Genomic DNA, 16790 nt, shown 5'->3' on the forward strand with positions numbered 1-16790 from the left:
CCTCCTTTCCTCCCTCCCTCCCTCCTTTCCTCCCTCCCTCTATCTCTCTCTCTCTTTCTTTCTCTCTCTTTCTTTCTTGATGAATTCTCGCTCTGTCACACAGGCTGGAGTGCAGTGGTGCGATCTCAGCTCACCACAACCTTCACCTCCCAGTTTCAAGCGATTCTCCTGCTTCAGCCTCCTAAGTACAGGCGCCCACCACCACGCCCGGCTAATTTTTGTATTTTTAGTAGAGATGGGGTTTCACCACACTGTCCAGGCTGGTTTCAAACTCTTGATCTCTCGATCCTCCCACCTCCACCTCCCAAAGTACTGGGATTACATGCGTGAGTCACTGCGCCTGGCCCTCAAGTACCGCATTTTTTTATTTTATTTTTTTTGAGACAGAGTTTTGCTGGTGTTGTCCAGGCTGGAGTACAATGGCACGATCTGATCTTGGCTCATTGCAAACTCCGCTTCCGGGGTTCAACTGATTCTGCTGCCTCAGCCTCCCAAGTAGGTGGGACTACAGGCGCCCACCAACACGCCCAGCTAATTTTTTGTATTTTTAGTAGAGATGGGGTTTCACTGTGTTAGCCAGGATGGTCTCGATCTCCTGACCTCGTGATCTGCCCGTTTTGGCCTCCCAAAGTGCTGGGATTACAGGTGTGAGCCACCGTGCCCAGCCACCTGTTATGATTCTAAGAAGCAACCACTGGCATTATGTGCACTTTACACTTACGGAAACCGAAACATACTAATATCAAACTGTAAATTATGAGTGATTATTATTATTACTTTTTTTTTTTTTTTTTTTTTTGAGGGAGTCTCGCTCTGTCGCCCAGGCTGGAGTGCAGTGGCCGGATCTCAGCTCACTCCAAGCTCCGCCTCCCGGGTTCACGCCATTCTCTTGCCTCAGCCTCCCGAGTAGCTGGGACTACAGGCGCCCGCCAGGTCGCCCGGCTAGTTTTTTGTATTTTAGTAGAGACGGGGTTTCACCATGTTAGCCAGGATGGTCTTGATCTCCTGACCTCGTGATCCGCCCGTCTCGGCCTCCCAAAGTGCTGGGATTACAGGCTTGAGCCACCGCGCCCGGCCATATTATTATTACTTTTTAAAATGGAGGGACGGGTGTGAAGATGTGGTGGCTAACGTCCATAATCCCAGTGTCTGGGAGGCCAAGGCAGGAGGATCACTTGAAACCAGGAGTTCCAGATGACCCAACATAGCCAAATCCTGTCTCTACAAACAAAACAAAACAAAATAAAACAAAACTAAGCAGGGCATGGTGGTGCGTGCCTGTACTCCCAGCTCCTTAGGAGGCTAAGGCAGGAGGATCTTTTGAGCCCAGAGATTAGAGGCTGCAGTGAGCTATGATTGCTCTACTGCACTCCAACCTGGGTGATGGAGTGAGACTCCATCTCAGAAATAAATAAATAAATAAATAAATAAATAAATAAATAGGAAAGAAAAGAGAAAGAGAAAAGAAAAAAAGGAAATATGAAACCATTGGTTGGATGCACTGGCTCACGCCTATAATCCCAGCACTTTGGGAGGCCGAAGCAGGCAGATCACCTGAGGTCAGGAGTTAAAGACTAGCCTGACCAATGTGGTGAAACCCTGTCTCTACAAAAAACCAAAAATTAGCCAGGCATGATGGCGGGTGCTTGTAATCCCAGCTACTCAGGAGGCTGAGGCAGGAGAATCGCTTGAACCCGGGAGGCGGAGGTTTCAGTGAGCCAAATCATGCCATTGCACTCCAGCCTGGGTAACTGAGTGAGACTCTGACTCCAAAAAAAGAGGAAACTATTGGTTACATAACTAGTGGGTAGAAATAGGAGGAAATAGAATCCAAATTCAGGTTGTTTGACTCCATGACTGAAACATAAAAGAATTTGAAAAAAGCCTAAGGAATAATTGAATTTTGAGATTCCTGGGCCTTTAACGTGAACGCAAGCTAACCTATTAAGTGCTAGAAATGCCTTCTGTCTTTATCCGGGAGGTTGTACATAAGTAAACATTCATTAAGACATTTATAGGCCAGGCGCGGTGGCTTACGCCTGTAATCCCAGCACTTTGGGAGGCCGAGGTGGGCAGATCACAAGGTCAGGAGTTCAAGACCAGCCTGGCCAACATGGGGAAATCCCATTTCTACTTAAAAAATACAAAAGTTAGCCGGGCATGGTGGCGTGCACCAGTAATCCCAGCTACTAGGAGGCTGAGGCAGGAGAATTGCTTGAACCCAGGAGGTAGAGGTTGCAGTGAGCATAGATCAGGCCACTGCACTCCAGCCTGGGTGACAAGTGAGGCTCTGTTTCAAAACAAAGATATTTACTTGAGGTTTGTTCACCATATAGAAGTTGTTTCTCAATTCAAATTTAAGAAAACATGGCCGGGCGTGGTGGCTCATGCCTATAATCCCAGCTCTCAGGGAGGGCAGAGGCTGGGAGGATAGGCTTGAAGCCCAGGAGTTCGAGGACCTGCCTGGGTATACAGCGAGACCCCGTTGTCCACAAAAGGAAAAAAAAAAAAAAAAAAAGAAAAAAAAAAAAAGAAAACAACTAGTACCATTAGCAAATGGATGCTTTCTTTTCGTTTCCTTTTTTTTTTTTTTTTTGAGAAATAGTTTTATTCTGTTGCCCAGGCTGAAAGTGCAATGGTACAATCTCCATTCACTGCAGCCTTCGCATCCTAGATTCAAGTGATTTTCCTGCCTCAGCCTCCTGAGTAGCTGGGATTACAGGTGACCGCCACCATGCTCAGCTAATTTTTGTATTTTTAGTAGAGATGGGGTTTCACCATGTTGGCCAGGCTGGTCTCGATACTCTGACTTCAGGTGATCTGCCTGTTTTAGGACTGCCACAGTGCTGAGATTACAGGCCTGAGCCACCTTGCCCGGCCTAGCAAATGCTTTCTTGAAACTGAATTTCCTTTTGAACATTACACTATGTGCCCTAGCTTTGAACTCTGTTTTTGTTGTTGTTGTTGTTGTTTTGTGCTTTTTTTTTTGAGATGGAGTCTTGCTCTGTTGCTCAGGCTGGAGTGCAGTGGTGTCCTCTGGGCTCACTGCAACCTCCGCCTCCCAGATTCAAGCAATTCTCTCCCTCAGCCTCCCGAGTAGCTGGGATTACAGGCGGCTGCCACCATGCCTGACTAATTTTTGTATTTTCAGTGGAGATGGGGTTTCACCACCTTGGCCAGGCTAGTCTTGAACTCCTGACCTCCTGATCCACCCACCTTGGCCTCCCAAAGTGCTGGGATTACAGGCAGGAGCCACTGCACCTGGCTGAACTCTTTCTTTTACATAATTAAACTTATTTGCTCCTGGTAGCTGGGACTTCTTGCTCCCTCTTCCTCCAACTCCCTCTTCCTCCAACTGAAATACTCTGATGTCCTGCAATAGTCTAAGTATACTATTTATTTATTTTTGTAAAAATCTTTTAATACTAGTCAATTGCAGTAGTGAGAAGGTGGGGAATTGTATAACAAGGAGTTTGATCTGTGACTGACCCTGAACAATCAACTGGGATAACTCACTACCTAGATAATTCACTCTTTGGACGCTGTATTATTAGGGTCAACAGCTTTATTTTATCCCACATCAGCTAACTGGAGCAACAGCTAAGGTCAAGATAAGAGAATTGTCATAGGTGCTGGACTTTTCTCTCCCCAACAGCATCATCATCACTACCTTCCTCAACTCCACCCACATGTTCTTCTTCCTCCTTCTCTAACACCTACTGAGAAATTGAGGAGGCGATTCTCTTCTGGCCAACAATATTATACTGTTCCAGAGCAACGTTCTATGTTTGCTAAACTTTGGAAGGCATTCTTAGATATTCCTCCTCTCCCTGCGGGCTCTAGGGGTTAAAAAGAAATCCCTTTTACAGTAGGTCAAAGATCCCCTGAGGGTAGGGTGGGAAAGAGGAAGTCATAAATACGCTGGCAACAATAGTGTTGGTCAAGGTCAGGACTATTTCTTTTTTCCTCCTATTTTTCAGGAGCCAAAACCAGTCAGGACTGACTATTTTTGACAATTCGGTTTGATGGTTTAGTCTTCTGAACCCTCCAGTAGACCTTAGAACTTGGTATACACAGTAATTCTGTCCTTGAATATTAAAAGCCTTTAGTTAGAGTAAGATCTGACAAATTGAAAGCTGAGCCATGAGTCAGAAATTTTTTTCCCAGCACCATAGGAAAACAAAATTTTAATAAAAAAAATTTAAAAAAGAAATCTTTTTTTTTTTGAGATGTAATTTCGCTCTTGTGAGTGCGATCTTGGTTCACCACAACCTCTGCCTTCTGGGTTCAAGCGATTCTCCTGCCTCAGCCTCCTGAGTAGCTGGAATTACAGGTGCATGCCACCATCCCCGGCTAAATTTTGTATTTTTAGAGAGACGGGGTTTTACCACGTTGGTCAGGCTGGTCTCAAACTCCTGACCTCGTGATCTGCCCGCCTCGGCCTCCCAAAGTGCTGGGATTACAGGTGTGAGCCACTGCACCTAGCTGCTTGTGTTTTTATAGGTGTAACAGGCAAAATAAGTGAAGAATATGCTGTATAATTCCATTTGTAATCTCTAGTTTCAGTAGCTGTGGTGTTCCTCTTTCCATCATTGGTAATTGGAGAGTAACTCTACCTCCCAGAGGAAGGGTGACTGTTTGTTGTAAATTAAAGACTCATTGTTCAAGGCTCATTGAATTGTCAGTGTAGGGGACCTGAGGCAAAGAGCATTGTTGTTTTCAAGAGTTATTTTGTATATCACATTGATGTGCAGTTCAATATTTAAATGTAAGGAAATGATTCCTACCCTCGATTTGTTTACAAATCTTAGTTCTCATTTATGCCCCTTCCTTCATCAACAAACAATGATTTTCTACTTTTTGCCTGGTTCTTTCTAGAAGAGTAATTCTTAAACAACAGCATTCAGAAAAATCACCTGGTTTCAATGGTAGGCTGTCACAAAAAAAATAAAAAAATAAAAATCACAGGGAGAACTTTAAAACACAGATTCCTGGTCCCTACAACCAAAGATTCCTATTCAGTGGTGAAGCCCATCAATCGGCATCTCTAACAAGCTCCCAGATATACCGAGGATGCTGGTGAATGAACCATACATATGCTTCTAGGGCTGCAGACGAGACAATAAATAAAATAGGCAAAAATAAAAATAGGCCGCTGCGGTGGCTCACACTTGTAATCCCAGCACTTTGGGAGGTCGAGGTGGGTGGATCACCTGAGGGCAGGAGTTCTAGACCAGCCTAGCCAACATGTCGAACCCCGTCTCTATTAAAAATACAAAAACACTTAGCCGAGCATGGTGGTGTGTGCCTGTAATCCCAGCTACTCAGGAGGCTGAGGCAGGAGAATCCCTTGAACCCGGAAGGCGGAGGTTGCAGTGAGCCAAGGTTGCGCCATTGCACTCCAGCATGGGCAACAAGAGGGAAAATCCATCTCAAAAACAAACAAACAAAAAAATTGCCCTCACAGAGCTTACATTCTAGTGATAGTAAGGAGATAAATCAGATAAGTAAGTAGGTAGGTAGGTAGATAGATAGATAGATAGAATGTATATTACTTGTGTCACCTGGCCAAAGCGTAGGTTCACATTTGGCACGGGTGTCAACCCAAGCTGCACTTGACCTTTTCTTTTTTTTTTTTTTTTTTTTTTTTTTTTTTTTTGAGACGGAGTCTTGCTCTGCCGCCCAGGCTGGAGTGCTGTGGCCGGCTCTCAGCTCACTGCAAGCTCCGCCTCCCGGGTTCACGCCATTCTCCTGTCTCAGCCTCCCGAGCAGCTGGGACTACAGGTGCCCGCCTCGTCGCCCGGCTAGTTTTTTTGTATTTTTTTAGTAGAGACGGGGTTTCAGCGTATTAGCCAGGTTGGTCTCGATCTCCTGACCTCGTGATCTGCCCGTCTCGGCCTCCCAAAGTGCTGGGATTACAGGCTTGAGCCACCGCGCCCGGCCGACTTGACCTTTTCTAATCATCTCCAACACTACCTATTGCCCTATCCAAATCCTATCACTTGAATTATTCAAAAAGTCTCCCATTTTGGTTTTGGTGGGATTTGGTCAGCTCCCTTACTGCAACCTGTTTTATCAGCAAGGTCTTTATGACCTGTGTTTTGTGCTGACCTCCTGTCTCATCCTGTGATTTAGAATGCCTTCACCATCTGGGAATGCAGCCCAGTAGGTTTCAGCCTCATTTTCCCCAGCTCCTATTTAAGATGGAGTCGTTCTGGTTCACAAGACTCTGATAGTAATCTGCCCACTAAGTGTTAGTTGCGGTGTTCTCTCCCACAACTCCCTCCTGTTGCACCCCTGCCTTTGAGTCCTGCTAAACAACAGTATTGGAATCCATCATTTTCTCTGGTGCCTTTACCCAAAAGGTTAATTTTCTGGAATTCCCTTCTCTCCACATTTTTCCTTCTCAGATCACTGAAGATTGTCCAGTCTTCCCTGCCCATCCCTCCTCGATCCCAACCTCTATTATTTGTACTTTCTTAGCATCCAGTGCATTTTTTCCCGTACTTATTACACAACATTATAATTATAATTAACATTATAATTGTCGTTTTGGTCTATTTGATCTACTCTACTAAATCTTTTTTTTTTTTTTGAGATAGGGTCTCACTCTGCCTCCCAGGCTGGAGTGCAATGGCGTAATCTCGGCCCACTGCAACCTCCACCTCTCAGGTTCAAGTGATTCTCCTGTCTCAGCCTCCCTAGTAGCTGAGATTACAGGCATGCACCACCATGCCCAGCTAATTTTTGTATTTTTAGTACAGACAGCGTTTCACCATGTTGGCCAGGCTGGTCTTGAACACCTGATCTCAGATAATTGGCCTTGCAAAGTGTTGGGATTACAGGCGTGAGCCACCGTGACCAGCCGTTAGCTCATCTTAACACATCCTTACTCCAGCCTGTTCCAAAACATCTAAAGTCAGACAGCTTCCTAAACCTCAACTTTATTCAAATTGCTTTCCTAGGCGAAGAATGTGGTAAGTCGGCCTTCCAGCCACCAGCCCCTTCCCTTTGGTCTTTCAGTCCGGAGGCTCTTACCTTAGACACAATGGGACAGGGAGGGGGGCATGGGGGAATTCAGCTCAGGCTTTTATGCAAAGACCCCCTTCTGCAAAGAACAAAGCTTCTGGTACCCGCCCTTTCAAGAGCTGCGGGCAAACTCAACTTCGGTGAGTCTTGCTGGCCTTGACAGCCCCCACTTAACAAACTGTGCTGATTAAGAAAGACAGGAGGGCACGTTTTTCCCTTTTTAAAAGAAATCATCCTATTTCCTATGAGACACAGACTATCTGCCTGAAGCATGATGTATCTAGTTCCACTCACCGGCTCCTTGATACCCCCATGCTTAATCTTCTCCCGAATGGTGGTCTGAGAGCCCAATTTCACTTCCTTGCTTCGCACCCAGCAATACTTTTACTCTCAACAGTTGGAGTCTTTCCATTGTGAACAAAAGTCAGCTTTTGTGGGAGCAAAGCCAGCTGCTTTGGGTGCAGACCTAGGAGCAGAGTGCAGAGGAGAATGAGTCAAAAGAGTTGTATCTTCAAAAATCACATAATCGGGATTTGCTAAGAGTTTACTTTTCGGTGTGGGAGATTGGAAAAGAGGAAGAAATCTTGGGTTTTTTGCATGTTGGGTTTGGGAATAGGAAGGAAAATCGAAAACTGTAGACTTTGTCCATAAATGTTAGTGCTGGAACCCCACTCTAAAAATTTTGTTCATTTGGAAAACACCTCCCTTCCCCCAGAAACACACACACACACACACAAGATGGGCACGGAGTAGTCTTAAAAGACATGACAGTATCACCAGACCTGAGAAGAAGTTAAGAGCCAGAGGGAAAAAGTGAGAAGTCGACTACCTGGGAGGAGGGATAGACAAGAGACCAAACTAAAGGAAACTAAGGTAGGGGCTGAAAACAAGGACCATTTTCTTTTCTTTTTCTTTTCTTTTCTTTTTTTTTTGAGACGGAGTCTTGCTCTGTCGCCCAGTCTGGAGTGCAGCGGCCAGATCTCAGCTCACTGCAAGCTCCGCCTCCCGGGTTTACGCCATTCTCCTGCCTCAGCCTCCGGAGTAGCTGGGACTACAGGCGCCGCCACCTCGCCCGGCTAGTTTTTTGTATTTTTTAGTAGAGACGGGGTTTCACCGTGTTAGCCAGGATGGTCTCGATTTGCTGACCTCGTGATCCGCCCGTCTCGGCCTCCCAAAGTGCTGGGATTACAGGCTTGAGCCACCGCGTCAAGTACCATTTTCAACATTAACTGATGCCTTGGCTTCATGCTATGATGCTATGTTGTGTTTTACCATGACCTCAGAGTGAATGAAAGAGGAAAATGGAGCTAGTTGAAATTTCTGGCCAAACTAGACAGATTTTGAGACACTAAGTTATCTCAAATCAAGAAATCGCCCTAATGAGAATTTCAGTAACTTCAGGTATTGAAGGTACATGCATCCCACCCCCATCCCCCCTTTTTTTAGACATAGTCCCGCTCTGTAGCCCAGGCTGGAGTGCAGTGGCGCGATATCGGCTCATCGCAACCTCCGCCTCTCCAGGTTCAAGGGATTCTCCCGCCTCAGCTTCCGGAGTAGCTCGGACTGCGGGCGCCCACCACCACGCCCTGCTAATTTTTGTATTTTTAGTAGAGACGGGGTTTCGCCATGTTGGACAGGCTGGTTTCGAACTCCTGACCTCAGGTGATCCGCCCGCCATGGCCTGCCAAAGTGCTGGGATTACAGGAGTGAGCCACCGCGCCCGGCCTTTTTCTTTATTTTTAAAGTTTTATCCCATTCCTGTTGAACCATTCCTGGTTTAAAAGTTGGAAACGTGATGAACCTAGAAGTATTTATTCTTGGGTTTGTCTTCAGGTTCTGTTACCCGGTTTTCTAGTTCCCGACCTCGTCTGGGTTACTCCGCAGCTACTTTTGCATTACAATGGCCTTGGTGAGACTGGCAGACGGGATTAACTGAGAATTCACAAGGGTGGGTCGGTGGGGGTGTGCCCGCCGGGAGGGGTGGGTCTAAGGGTGATAGAGCCTTCATTATAAATCTAGAGACTCCAGGATTTTAACGTCCTGCTGGACTGAGCTGGTTGCCTTCTGTTTTTTTGTAGGCGACTCACTTTATCCCAACTTCTTGATACTTCTGCTTCTGGAGGTCATATTTCCTAACATCTTCCAGAAAAGTCTTAAAGCTGCCTTAACCTTTTTTCCAGTCCACCTCTTAAAATTTTTTTCTCCTCTTCCTCAATACTAACATGAGTGTGGATCCAGCTTGTCCCCAAAGCTTGCCTTGCTTGGAAGCATCGGACGGTAAAGAATCTTCACCTATGCCTGTGATTTGTGGGCCTGAAGAAAACTATCCATCCTTGCAAATGTCTTCTGCTGAGATGCCTCACACGGAGACTGGTAAGAAAAAAATTTATCCTTGAAAGGCCAAGTTACTTAAGGGAAAAGAGAAGGAGAGAGGGTTAAGGGATCATTTCCCTCTTGAGCAACGATAGACCATTATTATAAGCAAGTGTTATTATCAACTAATCCTCTGGAAACTCCTCTTTGAATTGTAACTTGGTGGCACCTGCCCTTTGAACATGTCCCAAGTCTCAGGAGTGTGCACTGAGTTGAAGGACACAGAATTTGGCAGTTGAACAGTGTGTAGTAAATTTGAGAACCTATGGGCTTAGGCATGGTGGAAACAAAGTTAAATGAAGGTGATGTGTACACCTTCACATAGCACTGGACACACAGCTATAGAAGATGTTACTGCTAATTAACCAGAAGACCTAAAACATCATACATAGCTCAGGGACAAGCATGATGTTTTTGTTTTGCTAAAAATGGCATGGCAGATCATGATGAGATTTTTGTAATTAATATGTAATTTGTGTAATTTTTTCTGTGTCACTAACGGCTGGCTCTTCTCCATTCTCTGGGTACTTGTGGATGTTACTGGGCAGCTCTGAGTTTGGGAGCACCTCCCATGTTTACTTCTCCTAAGTCCTAGGAAGTGTTGACCCAACTTTACGGTAAAGATAATTCTAGAAAGTTTAATCTACTGACAGTCAAACAGAACGTAGCTAGAAGTCCAGTTTGCCTCCAAAACCTGTGTGTGTTGGTACTCAGGCTTCTGACTGGTAGCTGCAAGGGGTGGGGGATACTTGGGATACTCATTAAGCCGCTACCACTTTTTTGAAAATCAATTTTCAGTAGTTTTCAAAACTTAAGAATGAACCAACTTTACCAAGAAGGTCATTGGTAACACTGACACTGTAAAATAGCTTAAAAAGTGCAGTTACATTATGACTAATGTTGCAAAGAGTAGGTTGTGGAGAAGGAATAAGTAAACATGATTGCTATATTTGAGCCTTAGATTTGAATGTCACCCTGCTTTTCTCTTTTTGAGAATTAGGGACTCGCTCTGTCACCCAGGCTGGAGTGCAATGGTATGACCATAGATCACTGCAGCCTCAACCCCGGGCTCAAGTGATCCTCTTACCTCAGCCTCCCAAGTGCTAGGATGAGAGGCGTGTGTCACTATACCCAGCTAATTTAAAAATTATTTTTGTAGAGACAGGGTCTCACTTTGTAGCTCGGGCTGGTCTTGAACTCCTGACCTCAAGCGATCCTCCACCCTCAGCTTCCCAAGTCGCTGGGATTAGAGGCGTTGACCCACCCCACGTTTCTATTCACCCAGTTTTTCAAAACTTTGCATTAATGTTCTTGTCTTTATAATTTTTTTCTTTTTCTTTTTTTTTTTTTTGAGACAAGGTCTTACTGTTGCCCAGGCTGGAGTGCAGTGCCGCGATCTCGGCTCACTGCACCCTCCGTCTCCCAGGTTCAAGTGATTCTCCTGTCTCATTCTCTCGAGTAGCAGGGATTACAGGCGCATGCCACCACGCCTGGCAAATGTTTGTATTTTTTAGTAGAGACGGGGTTTCGCTATGTTGGCCAGGCTGGTCTCAAACTCCTTATACCCACCTGCCTCGGCCTCCCAAACTGCTGCAATTACAGGCATGAGCCACTGCGCCTGGCCACCTTTATAATTTCAGACGTTAAAAATAACTGCTGGGTTTGGGAATGAGCAAGTGGGTGTGTTTTCTTTCCTTTTTTTTTTTTTTTTTGAGACGGAGTCTCGCTCTGTCGCCCAAACTGGAGTGCAGTGGCCGGATCTCAGCTCACTGCAAGCTCCGCCTTTCAGGTTCACGCCATTCTCCTGCCTCAGCCTCCCGAGTAGCTGGGACTATAGGCGCCCGCCACCTCGCCCGGCTAGTTTTTTGTATTTTTTTAGTAGAGACGGGGTTTCACCGTGTTAGCCAGGATGGTCTTGATCTCCTGACCTTGTGATCCGCCCGTCTTGGCCTCCCAAAGTGCTGGGATTACAGGCTTGAGCCACCGCGCCCGGCCTAGTGGGTGTGTTTTCTTTAGCACACATCTAGTGACGGTTTATATAGCTAGCTAATATTTAGGATTTTCCCCAATTCTAATCATTAGTTGAAAGGCTTCCTCTGCTTTTCAGAGCTCCTTGCAAGGCACAAGAGATTGTGAATTTTGCTGTTTTAGAGCCTGTCCATTTGTTCTGTGACTGCAGGTTAGAACTGAGAGATAAACACTGGGAAAACTAGGTATTCATTTCTAGTTACAAAATCAGTATATGCCAGGCCCTATGTTAGAGAATTTCAATTGGTTACCTCATTTAAATAAATAAATACAAATTTTTGGAGATGAGGTCAGAGCTAGTAAACGGAAGGCCTGGATGGAAACAGAAACTTAACCAAATTCACTATCATGCTGGTTGTAGCATTAAGAACTGGGCAGTCAGTCGCTGGTTTTTTATTTTTTTGAGACACAATCTCGCTCTGTCGCCCAGGATAGAGTGCAGTGGCACGATCTCGGCTCACTGCAATCACCGCCTCCCGGATTCAAGCGATTCTTCTGCCTCAGCCTCCTCAGTAGTTGGGATTACAGGCATGTGCCACCACTCCTGGCTAATTTTTGTAATTTTTAGTAGACATGGGGTTTCACCATGTTGCCACACTGGTGTTGAACTCTTGACCTCAAGTTATCCACCCACCTTGGCCTCCCAACGTGTTGGGATTACAGGCGTGAACCATCACACCTGGCCGAGGTGCTGGTTTTATAGAATCCCCAGAATCATGTCATTTAAGCAATCATGTAGGTGTTGATGAAGATGATAAACAAAGTGATTTAGGGTGAGATGCAATAGGTGAAAATTGGTGGATCTCTATTCTGACCTATTAACACCCAGTGTGGGGGCTTTTGAGCGTCAGTTTAAAGTAAAAAGTGGTAGCGCCAGCCCGGTGCGGTGGCTCACGCCTGTAATCTCAGCACTTTGGGAGGCCGTGGCAGGCGGATCACGAGGTCAGAAGTTCGAGAACAGCCTGACCAACATTGAGAAACCCTGTCTCTACTAAAAATAAAAATTAGCCGGGCGTGATGGTGCATGCCTGTAATCCCAGCCCCTCCTGAGGCTGAAGCAGGAGAATCGCTTGAACCCGGGAGGTGGACGGGAGGTGGAGGTTGCGGTGAGCAGAGATTGCGCCATTGCACTTCAGCCTGGGCAATAAGAGCGAAACTCCATCTTAAAAATAAATAAATAAAGAAATAAAGAAATAAAGTGGTATCGCCACTTAGCAATGCATTGGCCACTGTTGTAGATCTCTCCCAATGCAGTCTATTATATACAAAATGGAGATACTGATAAGACTTCTTGGATTAATACTGTACAAAGCTTGCCAAAGTGCCAGGGCTGGTTAAGAAGTTGCTTCTTATTACTTAGATCTGGGTTTCTGGGAATTATCAAAGTATTTTGAAAACACTTTTTTTAACAGGATATTTTAATATTTGAAAAAAGTTTTAGACAAAAGTGTCCTTTTATTTGTTCCCAACAGTCTCTCCTCTTCCTTCCTCCATGGATCTGCTTATTCAGGACAGCCCCGATTCTTCTACCAGTCCCAAAGGCAAACAACCTGCTGCAGAGAATAGTGCCACAAAAAAGGAAGACAAGGTCCTGGTCAAGAAACAGAAGGCCAGAACTGTGTTCTCTTCCGCCCAGCTGTGTGTACTCAATGATAGATTTCAGAGACAGAAATACCTCAGCCTCCAGCAGATGCAAGAACTTTCCAACATCCTGAACCTCAGCTACAAACAGGTAGGCTTGTTTTGTTGTTGCAATGAGGTGAACAAAAATTAGACAAATTTGCATGGCTAAGATCTCTGTGGATGCACATAGATGTGTGTTCTATGTGGCAGCACATCGCCTCCTGCAAATAATTTAAGTATGAAGATGAAATGCTTTTGTAACTTTCTTCACCTCTTTCTTGACTTAAATATTCTATTGTGTGGATGTGTCATAATTTGACCACTTTCCTGCACAGACCAATATTGTGAAAATCTTACATTTCCTTAATAAAAAAAAAGAAGTATGTAACTCCACTTTCCAGGTTAGGAGGAGAATGCCTAACTCACACTGGTTCTCATTAAAATACAAACTTTTTTTTTTCCTTTTTTTCTTTCTGCCAGCAACCTCCAGCTTGCTTTGTTTTTATCTGTGTGCGTTTGCTTACTAGTAAGTCTAATCATTGTTCATTATTTATTGGCCATTTTCTTTCATTAATTGGCTTATCCTCTTCCAGCCTTTATTTTTCCTTTTATTCTCCTGTTTATTTTTGAGATGGAGTCTCATTCTGTTGCCTAGACTGGAGTGCAGTGGCCTCATAATGACATTAGCATTACTTTGGCTGGTTTAAGTACAAATGAATGAAACCTCCACCTCCTGGGTTCAAGGGATTCTCCTGCCTCAGCCTCCCAAGTAGCTGGGATTACAGGTGTCCGTCACGAAACCTGGCTAATTTTATTGTATTTTTTAGTAGAAATGGGGCTTCACCATGTTGGCCAGGCTGGTTTTCAACTCCTGACCTCAAGTGATCCACCTGCCTCGGCCGCCTAAAGTGCTAGGATTACAGGCGTGAGCCACCACACTTGGCCCTTGCCTTTATTGTCTATCCAAAATGTTCATTTCTCTCTTTTTCTCTGAGACACTCTGGTTCTGTTGTCGCCCAGCTGGAGTGCAGTGATGCAATCTCGGCTCACTGCAACCTTAACTTCCCAGGTGCAAGCGATCCTCTCACCTCAGCCTCCTGAGAAGCTGGGACCACAGATGTGCAACATTACACCTAGCTAATTTTTTGTATTTTTGTAGAGATGGTGTTTCCTCATGTTAGCCATCCTGTACCAAACTCCTGTGCTCAAGCAATCTGCCCGCCTTGGCCTTCCAAAGTGTTGGGATTATAGGTGTGAGACATGGTGCCTGGCCAGGAATAAAAGTTAGCAATATACTTTGATTCAAAGTACATCTGTATTACTAATATTTTACAATTTCTGTCATTTTTTCCTGCAGGTGAAGACCTGGTTCCAGAACCAGAGAATGAAATCTAAGAGGTGGCAGAAAAACAACTGGCCAAAGAATAGCAATGGTGTGACTCAGGTAACAGGAAACTTTATTCTTTTCTTTCCTTTCAGTGATCTTTCAATGTTGTCCATCCCTGAAACACACAACTCCAGTCACAGACATTGGTTGTCCTTGTACCCTTTCTGTTAATCCCTCCTTCTCTTTCAGAAGGCCTCAGCACCTACCTACCCCAGCCTCTACTCTTCCTGCCACCAGGGATGCCTGGTGAACCCGACTGGGAACCTTCCGACGTGGAGCAACCAGACCTGGAACAATTCATCCTGGAGCAACCAGACCCAGAACATCCAGTCCTGGAGCAACCACTCCTGGAACGCTCAGACCTGGTGCACCCAGTCCTGGAACAATCAGGCCTGGAACAGTCCCTTCTATAACTGTGGAGAGGAATCTCTGCAGTCCTGCTTGCAGTTCCAGCCAAATTCTCCTGCCAGTGACTTGGAGGCTGCTTTGGAAGCTGCTGGGGAAGGCCTTAATGTAATACAGCAGACGACTAGGTATTTGAGTACTCCACAAACCATGGATTTATTCCTAAACTACTCCACGAACATGCAACCTGAAGATGTGTGAAGATGAGTGAAATTGATATACTCAATTTCAGTCTGGGCACTGGCTGAACCTTCCTGTCCCCTCCTCCCCTCCCTGATAGGATTTTTCTCGTTTGGAAACCATGTGTTCCGGTTTCCATTATGCCTATCCAGTCAATTTGATGGAGGGTGCAGTATGGCTGGAGCCTAATCAGAGAGGTTTCTTTTTTTCCTATTGGATCTTCCTGGAGAAAAGACATTTTAATAACTGTGGCTGCTAAGGACAACATGATAAAAGCTGTCTCTGGCTATAGATAAGTAGATCTAATACTAGTTTGGATATCTTTAGAATTTAGAATCTAACCTCAAGAATAAGAAATACAAGTACAAATTGGTGTGATGTAGCTATTCCTATTGTTTGGGATTGGGAGGCTTTGTTTATTTTCTAAAAACTATTGAGGTAAACGGTTAAGCTGTAACATACTTAATTGATTTCCTCACCCTTTTTGGCTCAGTTTTACTATATTCCCTAATTTGTTGGTTATGCTAATCTTTGTAGAAAGAGGTCTTGTATTTGCTGCATCATAATGACATTACATTTAGTACTACTTTAGTCGGTTTAAGTGCAAATGAATCCAACAACTATTTTTCCTTGAGTTGATTTTACCCTGATTTCACATAGTGTTTCGATAAGTAAATATACAGCTTAAACATAAATCTTTGTTAAATTTTTGGTTGGGGTGAAGAAGGAAATTAGCTGAGGAGACTGTTGTCTTAGAAATAGATAGAAATAGCTGAGCATGGTGGCCCATGCCTGTAGTCCCAGCTACTTGGGAGGCTGAGGCAGGAGAATCACTTGAACCTGGTAGGTGGAGGTTGCAGTGAGCCAATATCACACCATTGCACTCCGAGCTTGCGCGACAAGAGCAAAACTCTATCTCAAAAATAAATAAATAAATAAATAAATAAGAAACAAATATGCCAGTTTTAGAAAAAAGGGCACTTACGTGCATTGTAGCTAGTCTACAAATACAATGGGTCATTTCAGCGTATGAATCTATAATTGATGCCAACATTTAAAGTTTCATCAGAGGTCAATATGTAAGTAAATTCTAAGGCTAGTTGAAATAGTTTTATCTTCTCACCTTAAGAGCAGCTACGCGGGCATCAGTGAATTATACGAATAGTCCTTTTCCCATCTTGTGCCTTCCCTAAATGTATCTGATCTGATAGCACTTCCCTTCACTCTGAAGCAACATGATGTAGGTGACGAGAGTGGTTTTTTCCAGTCTTTTCGCTCATTATTTCCCCAATTGTCCAATGTTAGTCTCTAAGACTGTCCAATCTAATTATCTAGATACTGGCCAAGAGAAAAGAAGTAAGGTATAGTTCCCTGTGTTTGGTGTTTTTTTGTTTTGTTTTTTGAGATGGAGTCTCACTCTGTTGCTCAGGCTGGAGTGCAGTGGAGCAATCTTGGCTCAGCGCAACCTCTGCCTCCCAGGTTCAAGTGATTCTGCTGCCTCAGCCTTCCAAGTAGCTGGGACTACAGGTGCGAGCCACCACGCCCAGCTAATTTTTGTATTTTTAGTAGAGACGGGGTTTCACTATGTTGGCCAGGCTGCTCTTGAACTCCTGACCTCGTGATCCACCCGCCTTGGCCTCCCAAAGTGCTGGGATTACAGGCATGAGACACAATGTCCAGCCAGGATATTTTTTTAGAGATGGTGTGTAAGTTAACTTTTTTTTTTTGAGATAGAGTCTAGCTCTGTCACTCAGGCTGGAGTGCA

At 44.7% G+C, this 16790-nt stretch overlaps 1 protein-coding gene across 2 annotated transcripts; it reads left to right on the forward strand.

The window, feature by feature from the left end:
* Positions 1-9066: 9066 nt before the first annotated feature.
* Positions 9067-15200, forward strand: NANOG (Nanog homeobox). Of its 2 annotated transcripts, none has more exons than XM_017891872.1 (4): positions 9067-9402; positions 12903-13162; positions 14411-14497; positions 14630-15200. In XM_017891872.1, the coding sequence occupies exons 1-4, from the start codon at positions 9252-9254 to the stop codon at positions 15044-15046; spliced, it is 915 nt and encodes a 304-aa protein (XP_017747361.1). In that variant the 5' UTR covers positions 9067-9251; the 3' UTR covers positions 15047-15200. The 2 variants fall into 2 exon arrangements, with proteins under 2 accessions (XP_017747361.1, XP_017747362.1); XM_017891873.1 differs by having other exon boundaries at positions 9252-9402; positions 14678-15046.
* The last annotated feature ends 1590 nt before the right edge of the window (positions 15201-16790 follow it).

This window comes from Rhinopithecus bieti, unplaced genomic scaffold (assembly GCF_001698545.2).
Source record: "Rhinopithecus bieti isolate Rb0 unplaced genomic scaffold, ASM169854v2 scaffold_21022, whole genome shotgun sequence".
Lineage (NCBI taxonomy): Eukaryota > Metazoa > Chordata > Mammalia > Primates > Cercopithecidae > Rhinopithecus > Rhinopithecus bieti.

Excerpts from the sequence above, each read along its gene's own strand:
- NANOG (XM_017891872.1), top strand. The coding sequence starts at position 9,252 with ATGAGTGTGGATCCAGCTTGTCCCCAAAGCTTGCCTTGCTTGGAAGCA. Across the intron at positions 9,403-12,902 it reads GATGCCTCACACGGAGACTG|TCTCTCCTCTTCCTTCCTCC; the intron begins GTAAGAAAAAAA and ends TGTTCCCAACAG. Across the intron at positions 13,163-14,410 it reads TGAACCTCAGCTACAAACAG|GTGAAGACCTGGTTCCAGAA; the intron begins GTAGGCTTGTTT and ends TTTTTCCTGCAG.